The 12,000-nt window shown below is 46.3% G+C and overlaps 4 protein-coding genes across 4 annotated transcripts; 1 reads left to right on the top strand and 3 right to left on the bottom strand.

Moving 5' to 3' along the window:
- Positions 1-310: 310 nt before the first annotated feature.
- VTN77DRAFT_2282 (uncharacterized protein) lies at positions 311-766 on the top strand (the record flags this gene model as incomplete). Its single annotated transcript, XM_069418104.1, has 1 exon — positions 311-766. The coding sequence occupies one exon, from the start codon at positions 311-313 to the stop codon at positions 764-766; it is 456 nt and encodes a 151-aa protein (XP_069279466.1).
- Positions 767-3,196: 2,430 nt separating this feature from the next.
- VTN77DRAFT_2281 (uncharacterized protein) lies at positions 3,197-5,428 on the bottom strand (the record flags this gene model as incomplete). The annotated part of the gene is made up of 1 exon (XM_069418103.1): positions 3,197-5,428. One exon carries the CDS (start codon positions 5,426-5,428, stop codon positions 3,197-3,199), a length of 2,232 nt encoding a protein of 743 aa, XP_069279465.1.
- A 583-nt stretch (positions 5,429-6,011) lies between these two features.
- Positions 6,012-8,272, bottom strand: VTN77DRAFT_2280 (uncharacterized protein; the record flags this gene model as incomplete). The annotated part of the gene is made up of 3 exons (XM_069418102.1): positions 6,012-7,836; positions 7,897-8,015; positions 8,069-8,272. The coding sequence occupies 3 exons, from the start codon at positions 8,270-8,272 to the stop codon at positions 6,012-6,014; spliced, it is 2,148 nt and encodes a 715-aa protein (XP_069279464.1).
- Positions 8,273-9,058: 786 nt separating this feature from the next.
- On the bottom strand, positions 9,059-10,835 carry VTN77DRAFT_2279 (uncharacterized protein; the record flags this gene model as incomplete). Its single annotated transcript, XM_069418100.1, has 3 exons — positions 9,059-9,661; positions 9,737-10,087; positions 10,146-10,835. The coding sequence occupies 3 exons, from the start codon at positions 10,833-10,835 to the stop codon at positions 9,059-9,061; spliced, it is 1,644 nt and encodes a 547-aa protein (XP_069279463.1).
- Between the last annotated feature and the right edge of the window lie 1,165 nt (positions 10,836-12,000).

Below are 12,000 nucleotides of genomic sequence, written 5' to 3'. Positions count from 1 at the left end.
ATCCTCCTCCCTCGCCCTCCGTGAAAACATTCGTTTTTCACTTTTTTTTATTCTATTTCATCTTATACCATTTCTTCGAAGATGGCATTCAAAACCTTTGTCAAAAAAGTAAGTAGACAGCAAAGTAAAGAACAGACAAGTTTATCCCTCCGTCTGTCTCTTCATCTATCTTGATCTATCTTCATCAATGGCCCTGTCTCCCACAACTACCTACTGGTATCCTAACCCTAACCTCCTCTCTCCTCCCATTTGATCCCATTGCGCACTTCATTCCTCCCCTCCTTCCTTCCCCCCTGACAAACATCCATACATGCACATCACACATGACATACGACACATGACACACGATACGATATATGAGACTAACCACGCCCCCGCCTCACCTTGGCTTGACATCAATATCAACAAAAAGACAACCTCCCGCGCCAAAGCACTCATCAACCGCGTTTTCTCTTTCTCCACCACCAGCAGCAGCAATCGCCCTCGCCCTCGCCATCACAATCGTCATCGCCGCCTCCGCCACATTGACCTCCTCCGCCGCGCATTCGCCCTCTCCCCGTCCTCGGAGAGTTCCTTCGCGTGTCAGGGATGTGGAGAAGAAGGAGAAGATACGCTCTGTCTTGAACAGCGACCAAGGCCAACAAGGCCAGCACGGCCCGATGCTGAGGCTGGAGCTGGGGGCAGGAGGAAGCGCCGTGAATGGCCTCTCCTGCAGCCTGAGCCGGCGTCGTCGAGGCGGTTGAGGATTCGGCGGCGGTCGGTGTGAGGAGCCTGGGTATTCTGTACTATACTATATAGTATACTATGTGTATACTATAGAGTACTGTATTATATGGTTAGGGTTAGGGTGTGGGGACGGCGTTCGGGTTGTTGCTTGATTTTCTTTTACTTTCTTTTTTTCTTTGATTTGTTTTTCATTTCTTTTTTATATTTCTTTTTATCTGTTTTATTTGTTATTTATTTGTTATTATTTTACTTTTCTTTCTTTCTTTTCTTTCTTTCTTTTTATTTGTTATTTATTATTATGTTTTCTATTTCTTTCTTTCTTTCTGTCCTTCCTTCCTTCTTTCTTTTTATTTATTATTTATTATTTTTTTTATTATTTCTATTTCTTTCTTTTATTTGTTTTATTTGTTTTATCATCTCTTGATATTCTTTTCTTTCTAACCAGTTTATTTGTTCCGTTCTTTCTTTTATATTTTCATTGCTGCTTTATCTGTTCTTTCCTTTTATATTTTTATTACTTTTTTTTACCTGTCTTGTTTTTATACATTTTATTACTTTATTTGTTTTATGTTATTAAACTTTATCTGTTTGAGTTCATATTGTAATGTTCTAAGGTAATGAGTTTATGTGTGATGAACATTATGATTTTATGAGTTTATTACTTCTTTACTTGTTTTGATATCTGTTTGTTTGAGTCTGATATAATGTTATAATGTGATAAGTCTATGAAGTTATGAGTTATGAATGTCATAATGATTATGAGTTCATGGTTTTTATGTGTTACGAAGCAATCAAAGTGATTTCAAATCCTCTCAAATTTTAACCTTCTTTCTTTCTCTATTTTCACTGCACTTCTTTACTTGTTTGAGTAGTTATTTGTTTTGATTGATGTTATAATGTTATGTATTTATGAGTTTATGGATGTTATGTGTCATGAAACCACAAAGTCACAATTTCGACTCCTTTTTAGATTTCAAATGTAAAATTTCTTTCGTTCTATATTCCTCTTTATTTATTTTAATATTCATTTGTTTGAGTTATATTACAATGTTACACTGTTCTGAGATTATGATCGTATGATCTTTTGTGATGATATTATGAAGCTATGAAGCCACAATTTCGACTCCTTCAGATTTCCAATTTCAAACTTCTTTCTTTTTATATTCTTACTTTACTTCTTTACTGGGTTTAATGTTTATTCATTTGAGTTTATATTGCAATTATTATTAGTTTATAATATTATAAATGTTATGAATATTATGATCTATGAATGTTATCAAGCTATAAAGTCAGGCTTCTTCCAAATTCTTTTCACATTGCGAATCTTTCTTTTCACATTTCAAATCTCTGTTCCTTCCTTCCCTCAATATAAACTCTCGTTCAATCAAAAGTGTCACTAATATAATAATATAAGACAAAGGTATCTTTTCTCTATTTATTTTTCTGATGCGGGAGCCCGTCATGAAGCCAGATTTCAAATTCTCTCACATTTGAAACTTTTTCAAGTTTCCCCCTTCCTCCCTTCCTCCATATAAATCATATTATACACTGTAATTCTCCATCCCTTTCATTCAATTAAGAAGGATCTGTCATGAATGCAATATTGTTTCACTGTCAGCTTTGTTTTTCTGATGCGGGCGCCCCCCATGAAGCCACATTTCAAATTTCAACCCCTTTCGGATTTCTAATTCTTTCCTTCCTGCCTGCCTCCCTTCTTCCCTCAATATAAACTATATTACCCCCTTCGTCCTCCAAAAAGGCTCATTCGTTCATACAATATTTTCTACTGCGGGAGGCCTCCCCGACTTCACATCATCTCACATCACACTAATCACATCATATTTATATTAGCTCTCCTAGTCTAGTCTACTCTGGAATCTGTTATATGAAACTGACTGGGGCGGATGCGCCTCCTATCTAATCTGCCTGCCTGCCTGCCTGCCGGCGTGCCGGCCCGCCGGGCTTGAAATTTGCTGTTGAAAATTTCTCGAAAGGGCTGGGTTTCGGGTCAGATTTCAAAGGAATTATGGATTTCAAATCGAGTCAAATTCAATCAACTCAACTCATCTCATTGATGGATATGAAGCTGGAGCGCGCCCTGATATCATATTATTTCTTTATTTTTTTCGTGCATTCGCGAAGGGAAAAAGCACTACATATAGTAGTAATCATATTAAGACTTCGACAAAACAAAAAGTAATAATAACCAATGTTTATTGCATTAATTTAATCATTAATTAACTAATTAATCGATATAATTGATTAATTGCAATGCAATGCTCATTATATCAATTAAAAATAAAATAATTTCAAATCAAAGTTTATTAATTATTAATTATTAATTACCTAATCGAGTAAAGAATTGCAATGCAATGCCATTACATATACATCTTTCATAATTAATCAAAACAAAACAAACCAAACCAAACCAAACCAAACCAAACCAAACCAAACCAAACCAATTTCAAGCTCAGTCCTCATTCTCGTCGTCCTCGTCGTCATCATCTAGCTCTGCCTCCTGTCTCGCAAGCCTAATACACCGACGGACATCCTCCACGGTCATGAACCCGTGTCCCGCGTCATCCGCCGTCGTGTCAGTCTCATTCTCGAAGCGAGAGTAGTTACTCGGACTGAGGAGGCAGATGCCCTCCGCCGCCGCCGTCGTCATCATGGACTCGACGTCGCGTGAGTTGGTGGCGGACGCGAAGCGGTTGGGGATGCGGTTGTCGGTGAAGAGATAGCTGCCGCTCCTGATGTTGCGGTGATCATGACCGTGACTATGAGTCAGAGCCTGGCTCTGAGTCTGACCCTGACAGGTAGAGCACAAAATTGACTGTTCGATCAAGTGTCGCCCTCCCCTTGGGTTGATGGTCACTTCACTGTTGTCGTCGTCATGGTCATGGGCATAGGCATAGGGGTTATTGTTGCCGTCGTGACTGGTACTGCTGACTGCTGCGGTGATTCTCATCGTGGCCAGCGCTGGATCAACAAGACTCTCTTCATAATCATCGAAGTTTTGGATAGGCAGATCAAAATCAGAGTCCTGATTGTCGTCACCCGACTGAGTTGTGGAGGCTGCAGCGTTCGTGTGAGTGTGGGTGTGAGCATGAAAATCGACCTCATGCCTCAGTCGTTGCATTTCCCTCTCGAAATACTCCCTGCTTGCCTGTCTAATCATATCACGAGCGTCGTCTACAGCTCTGAGGTCCGTCGTGCTGCTTGGTGGATGGGCATGAGTGCAGCCAGGATAGTACGCCTGCACGGTTGTTCTCGCTGAAGCCCATTCTTCAACGTTTGTCGATGACGAACCTGCATTCCTATCCCTTCTCATGTCAATGTTTGGCCTTGAACCAGAACAGTTGTGGCAATACGGTGTCTCTGATCGATGCGCCGAGAGCGTGCTGGACACAGACTGAGAACTCGACTTGCGAAGAGTCAACGGTGGGGGTCTCAAATTGGCTTCCATATCTGTTGCAACTCGATCGACACCTCTTGAAGTGCTACTGCCGTGGATATTGTACGTCTCGTGCTGATAGTTCTCAACCAGTCTCTGCCTGTCGAAAGCTACTGCATCGTGCCCTTCGTTCAGGTTCGATCGCGGCATGACCGGGTAGGGGTAGTGTTCTGAGACCAGAGTCTCATCATGCCTCTGTCCGACGAGATCTGGCAAACTTTGTTGCTCGTAAACACGGGGCGGCCGTCTCGTCGTCGCTTCAGGTCGATAAACCCTCGGCTGGAGATAATAATTCGGATCATTCTCCCTCTCATTCGAAGTCACAATTGACTGTTGCTGGTAGTCATGACGGCGAGGCATCAATGCATTCTCCATGGTGACCACAGTGCTTGGCGTCTGAGGGGGCACTGGCGTCAATCCTCTCTCCGTTCCCAACTGTGGAAACATGACACGTCGACTATGCGGAGAGGCTCTTTCCGACTCCAAAGAGGTTGCGTGTTCCCCTCGACGAGTGATATCAGATAGCTCAATTTCGTTTGTGGGAGCAACATCAGGGCGTCCCATCTGATAATCTGTCCTATGTGGAAGCTGTGCATACCGGTTGAGGATCGATGAAACCACCGAGTCGTATGTGCGCGATGTCTGCACAGGTTGAGGAGCCGGTTGATGCGGAGTTCGACTTGGGGAAGACGAGTTATCGAACGTCCTTGGTACGACCGGTCGATTGCGAGCGGGACTGGTACCCAAACCCATATGCTCCAGAAGTAGATTTCTGGCATAGGTATCTGTGAGATTTTCCGCTGGACCCGCCTCCGTGTAAATGTTGCTATCAAAGATCGAAGTTGATGCAACAGTGGCACGGATTGGAATAAGATATTCTGGGGCTCTAGGGATCAACCATAAATGCTCATCCGTATTCCCTTCTTGCTCTTCACGTCTCTTATCTTGCTCTTTGTTTTTTCGTTCTCCGGAACGAACCTTGCGACGGTATATCATCCAGAAGAAGGTACAGAGTGATACGAGAACGATAGTTCCCAAAACGATGACGATAATAAGCGCAAATTCTGGCATTTTATTCGTAACGGGGGCCGACGTGATCGAACCTCGTGGCAAGGGAGGGACAGGAATCGGCGGCCAAGGCGAAGAGACAGGCGTGAAGACGAGGATACTTGTCGGAAATGGCAGCTCGGTAGCAGTTGATGTGATGAATGGCTGCATGGAAGGGGACATCAACATATCTGCTGCCATGATGGGTATCAAAGAAGGGCAGGATAGAGTTGTCTGCACTGGTGATAAACAAGACAGCACAGAGCCTCTGTTAGGTCTCTATCACTTGTCCAGGTGTAGCAACACCGTGAACCTGTATATCCCAATAAAAGAGATGATAGCACGTATAATAACAGAGACCAAACACATCTGTGATAGAAGATGATGAGTCAAGGGTCCCAAAGCACAGGATGAAGTCAGTGCTCTTCCACCTTCTCAGATGGTCTTGTCGGACGTTGAGGAAGGTTGGGTTCTGGAGCGTGGACTGCAGCACCGTGGAAGGCCACATGATTTCTAGACAAGCTCTCGCCGAGAAATCCTATACAGGTTGGTTGTAGTAGGGATTGTAAAGCACAGTCCACCAGATGTCGGGTAGGGTGAAGGATGATGACGCTCAAACATGCCTTATGACTTATGACTCCTTATGACTGTAAACTCCCGCATTCAAATGTCCACAAACAAGTAAAGCATGATATCCAAGGAAATGAGATAGTTATCGAAGATATAATTAAAGAGATGTCATTATATCATACTATACATTAATATACACCAAGGAGGACGTTCATCAAGGGGAATCCTGGTTAGTTTTGCGCGAATCTCCCGAATCACCTGAATCATCTGAGGTTTGCTGGTCTGACTTCTGTTGGTCTGACTGCTGATCCGACTGCTTGTCTGACTCCTGCTGCTTTTGCTGGTCTGACTTCTCCTGGTCCGATTTTTGCTGCTCCGACTGCTGCCGCCGATATTCATCACTAAGCCTCTTCAGCTCTGTCTCCAACTTATAAGCCAGTGCTTCCAACAGCCACTCTGCTTCCTCTCTATCTCCCAGCAGTGGACTCCGATGGCCAATCCAGCTCCATTGGCCTCTGTGGTGATCGCCCTCCTGGACATCCTTCTGTATATCATCTGGCAGCGCTGCAGGCGCAACATCGTTGATCCCCGGAGTTCGATGTTTCTCAGCAACTGACTCATCTTCCCCTAACAGTTTGAGGTAGTACGCCCATTCATCATAGTCGAATTGTTTCGGCGGTCTGATGTTAATATACTTGAACATCTTTCGGAGCTCCTGTATGAGCAGATACTGGTAATGGTGGATATTTTCGGCAACAACATCGCCTCGCTCGCGTGCTTCTTCTTGCTCCCTGAGCTGCTCCTGTTCCAAGGCTTGCTCTGCCCGCTCAACGTGAGCACTCTCACGTGGTTCAGCTTCCTCCTCATCTTTCTTGCTGTCAAGCAGGAACGAGGTCCACGACGTGCGAATCATTTCCTTCAGTCGTTCCCGCAAGCCGTGCTCCCCCGGTAGAACCGTCAATTCACCAATGAAGTTTGCGAAGTCGCGGAACTGCCTGACAACAGTGTCGCCTAGGTTCGAGATAAAGATGGTCATTGTGGGCACTGCCAAGAGAGACCAAAACACGAAAAAGGACCTGCCCCAGTTACTCGTCGGATGGAAATCCCCGTATCCGATGGTCAGCAGGGTCGTGTAGGAGAAATACAATGCTTCGAAATATGTCCATTTCTGGAGAGCCTCAGCCCGCCAGAAGACCACTGCTCCAATAAACCAGAGCATGGCGACAGCCAATGTTGAACCAAGCAAGGACAGCCATCGACGTTCTGTGTCGGCAATCTCACGCACTTTGCGCATCGCAAAGAACTCGCGCTTCCGCCGCTCCTGCTCATCCAGCTCTGGGTCTGCCGGGCTTGGGAGGATGTTGAACGGGGTTCCTTTTTCGGGGGATGTCAACCTCTTCGCCAGATATTTGCGAGTCTTTTCGATCAAACGGTTGCTCATCTTATTCTTGCTTCTTTCCAGCACGAGTGACCGCACTGAGCCGATCACGATACCAATGATAACAATGCCTCCGAATGCATACGGAAATAGTAAACCACGCCCCAAATGGCTCCGCGGCACCGGTTGGCCCAGGCCAATTGTGAGGAGGGTAAAGTCAGTCCAGTACAGGGCGTCTGTATACCTCCAACCTTCGATATGTGCGTAGACCGCCGATCCCGCCAGCATGTAGAACAAGAAACCAATAGTTTGCATCATCAGCGTCCTTTGACTCTTCGTCAGTTTGAATTCCCGTTCGTAGTGGCCTTTGTATGCCCCGTAAACCGTGAAGATGAGGATTGAAGACAGAATAAAATATAGACCGGCTGCGATTGCGCCATAGTAATACCCCTGGGTCAACTGCTGGTTGACGTGAGCGGGCGAGCTCACGTCACGAGAGATGATTGCAAGGATGCAGATTAGGAGTATCGAAGAGATATACCATCCCACAATGACGATGGGCTGCGCAATGGAAAATGCGAGACGCCGCGCCATCGTTATCAATAGGCATAGATTCGCGATCAAGGCGAACGCAAGGGAGACAGCATTGATAGCAATGACCCTGAAGATCCCTTAAGCTTTGTCCACACGAATAGCTTCTGGACCATTCAGGAGAACTAACCAACTTGGGTCTTTGATATCTATTCCTTGGTCGGGTCCTACGCCTGGAGGAACAATCATCCTCCAATGCTGAGAAAGAGAACAGATACTGAAGGCATTGGCCATGGGACCAAATGTGGCCTCAACCAGTGTATCAGCGAAGAAGTAGACTGGTTGTCGCGGATTCCACCTACCGCCAGTAACGGTATTTCCGTACTCGCTATCCACCATCTTGCCGGTTGCAGGTATTGCGCAAGCTCCCTATCCTCCGCAGCCCAATGCAGATATGTTCCAGGGCCATCCGCATCAGGTTCAGGCTGCGTAAACTCTCTCGAAGCGTTTCTACTGGCCTGACTGGCCGCATCGGAGATGGGGGGATCGAGACGGGGATCATTCATTGTATCGACCAGTAACGGGCAGTTGACTGGGCAAGCTGGCGACACCTAGTAGGCGCTTCTCTTGACAATAAACGACACTCCAGGCCTTATTCATCAGAAGCCATGCTGCTTTATTAGCACCTTTGTAGAGCATAAGAGGGAAGGAGATATGTCCTAGTAACTCGCAGAAGAAGCTCGTGGTTCTCCCCAGGACGGGGAGATCGAAGACCAATAGTCAAAGCCATTCAGCACTGCCGTTTCAGTGAAGACTGCAGCCGTCACAGTACCTGTGGCTGCCAGAAATGATTGTAAATGAAGATCAAGATCAAGATCAAGATCATGCGTTGGGATTGAGGTTGGCAGGGGCTTGGGAGGTCCGGCTCGACGTCATACCCCATCACATCCGCCCGCCTCTCTCTTTGCTCTATACCACAGTTCACACAAAGAACGCATGAAAGGCGCAGAAGACAGAGGAATTGTTCCAAATAGTACAGCATCACAAAATGCAAGACTGGCAGAAAATGAAAAGTTAGAGTCTGACTACTGCTAGGATATATAGCCATCTAAGGAAGGACCCCTACAGATTTCTATCGAAGAAAGACCATAGAAAGCTGGTAACTTTTGCATTACTGTTATATTGCTTACTCGATATTGTCACTACATAGATATTTCGAATTCTATAGTCGACATTCATGAACCAAACCCTATTGTCACGAATTCATACACCAACCCGGAACTGATGATGAGGGATATGCGATATCGAAAGAAATACGACCTGGCTAAATATCACCTGGCAAATAGTGTAGTTCACTCGGAATTGAACTGATATGAGGGATATCTGACGTCGATAGAAATATCACCAGGCGACGGCGCAGTTCCCTCAGCGAGAATACTACAGCCACCGTCCACAGTAACGCGCGCGCGGATCCTCACTCTCACATAGCGTGGGCCGAGCTCCTGGAGAGAAGGCGCGGAATCAGTGGACGTCTCGGTGTCACTGCCGGGGTCAGACTTCACCGCGTCGCTGTCGTCTGTCGCCGAACCGTCGTTGGCTTCATCGACAACATCGAGCATCGCAGTGGGACAGAAGACCAACGCCTCGCCGGTGCTCAGCGTCACAATCCGGTCAAAGAGACGAACGGGTTCTCCGTCTTCCTCTTCAGCACCGTTCTTAACGCCCTGACGTTTGCCAATGAGGGCACCGGCAAGATGTCCCGCCAGAGCTTTAAACCAGGCAGGGGATGTGAAGCGATGCACAATAGTGACATTGCACAGGTCAAGGAGACTTGGTGATAAGGTGGGTTCCTGTGTGGCGATCACGACCCGCGTTGCAAGGTGTCGCTGCTGTCTGATCACTGAGAGAAGAGTCTCGGTAAACTCGACAGCTTCGCTGGAGTTGATTGTCAAAAACTGAGTTATGGGTTAGAATCGATGAGGAGAAGGCCCTTTCTCAACCAAGCAACGCATCTGGTGTTGACTACTTACTTTGTGCGCCTCATCCAGTGCTACCAGACGACCTCCTTCGTGGCGATTTTCAAGGAACAATGACAGACAAATGTTGAAGAGAGCGCACGCGTCATTCTCGTCGACAAACGGGCAACTCAGGTCGACAATTGTCAGCGTACCGGGCTCAAACTTCCAGGTATCACTTGGTACACCTTTCTCTTTGCCGGGGAGCACGAGAAAAGATTCCAAAAGTTGGAGACGCATCTTCAGTGGAGCGTCTTGACCGCCAATGAATTTCTCCGTCTGAAGACGTTGCTTGAACAGAAGATAATTAAGGCCAGAGGTGCCTCGACACTCGCAAGCCATTTCACGAAGGATCTTCATGACCATCTGGATATAGAAGTTAGTGTTTTGAACGTAGGGAGATTATGTGATAGGGTGTGCTTACTTCCATGTACAACGGGGTATGATTCTCTCCGCCTCCGATCCCCATCAGGGTTTTCATCATCGAGATATTCAAGTGTTGCTCGCAAAAGTACATTGGAATCACTCTCGGCTTGGGGGCTGACGCTGGAATGCCAGGCATATTGGCATACAGTCTTTGCATGGTGTGGAGGTTGCTCGGCGATACAAGAACGCGGACCGGGATTCCAGCAGAGCAAAGATATGCTGCCTCGCACAACTGTGTACTGGCGAATGCAGTGAATTTGTCGTAATGGAAGACAATCGCCGAAAGTGGGTTGGTGAGTCTTCCAGCTCTGCTCGGAGACAGGAGAGCATTTTCAAGGAGACATGACAGAGTGTGGCTCTTGCCACTTCCTTGGCTGCCGCAGACAAAGGCCGACCAAGGTGCAGTGATGTTTCCATAGACCAGCCTGTCCGTCTCTGGTTCGGAGTCCGCGCGAGAGTCAGACTTCGATCCGTTGCCATAAGTCTGCAGCCGAAGCCCAAGGACTCCATACTGGGAAAAGACCCCCGCGCCGTCTTGGGAGTCTTGGAGAATCGCCTTGACTTTGCTCGAAAACAGCGGCGTGGTCTTCACCTCATGGAGACGCGCGTTTACCAGATTGGAGGACGAACCACGTTGACGGAGGTGGTCTGGGATAAGAGCCAGGTGGCTCTCGACCTCCCGGCTCATCTTGATTCCCGTCAGAGCGGTTTGCTAGAGATCGAATGAAGCAACAAAGCTGGATGAAGCTGATGAAGAAGAAGTGAAAATTTCTCAAAACAAGAGACACGTCAAGAAGAGGGAAGGTCGTGTAGCAACAAGCTGCTTAGTCGTTGATATCGTGCAGGAGGATGCTAATCTGCCTCATGACTAATCCACAGCGTGATCCCAGCATGGCAACATCCTTGATATAAGTGATAAACAGTCCATTGACGCCAGAAAGAGAATCTAAAGTATGAGGGCAAGACAAGCATGCATGTTCTTTTCCGGCATATCTGAGACAGGAAAATATGGGCACTTCACAAGTGATATAAGGAACAATATGGAGAGATACAGATGAACAGGATGTTGTAGCATGAACAACTATCTGAAGGACTTAATCTCATCTGAAACCCACTGCCAACGCATCACAGGACATAAAGACACAACCATGTACTCAGAAAGAATTCACATATCTAGGTATCATTATCATCATCTCTTTTTTTTGTTGATATCTGCCATCAGGCGTTTATGCCCAAGACCTTGGACACAAGTCCCAAAACTGGCTCCCGAGACAATACCTGCTCATTACTGTATGAGGAAAATTTTAGTTACTGATGACTGGCATTTGAAGTTCTGGAGGGTATAATCGGGTTTGCAACTTGTGTTCCGTTCTTTGTCTGATCCCGCGTTGCTGTCCATACTGCATTTCTGCTGCGTCTTTGTCCTCTGTCAATTTTGAGAAGAAATGTAGGTCTCATCATAAAGATTTATATTCTTTAATGATGGCTACCAATTGCTAGAAGATTGTGTGATACAAGGCTGGGTCAGAGAGAAGCATGGATTGCCGTACTCACTGCTATCAGAACCTCATTTCCGCAGGCAGTGACAAAGGGGCGATATCACGTGAAAAGCAAGCCCACTTTCCGATTGGGCAGCTGCAAACCAGACCTAAGCTTCGGCATGTCTTTCCCCATGGCTTGTGCGGTGGAGCAGGTACCTATTAATATTAATCCCTTGTGTCATGTCGGCTCTTCTGCAACACGGGTTTCACTTTCATCATTTGGAAACGGAGTCCAATGATCTGGTACCAGTACTCCATAGAATTGCGCGTCTTTGCCAACACTGGCAGAAGCTGGTTCTTCGAGGATTCAAG

This window comes from Rasamsonia byssochlamydoides, assembly GCF_041956645.1.
Source record: "Rasamsonia byssochlamydoides strain NRRL 3658 unplaced genomic scaffold VTN77scaffold_17, whole genome shotgun sequence".
In the NCBI taxonomy this organism is placed as follows: domain Eukaryota; kingdom Fungi; phylum Ascomycota; class Eurotiomycetes; order Eurotiales; family Trichocomaceae; genus Rasamsonia; species Rasamsonia byssochlamydoides.
The sequence above is the reverse complement of the archived record's forward strand: the minus strand, read 5'-3'. Positions and strand labels throughout refer to the sequence as shown.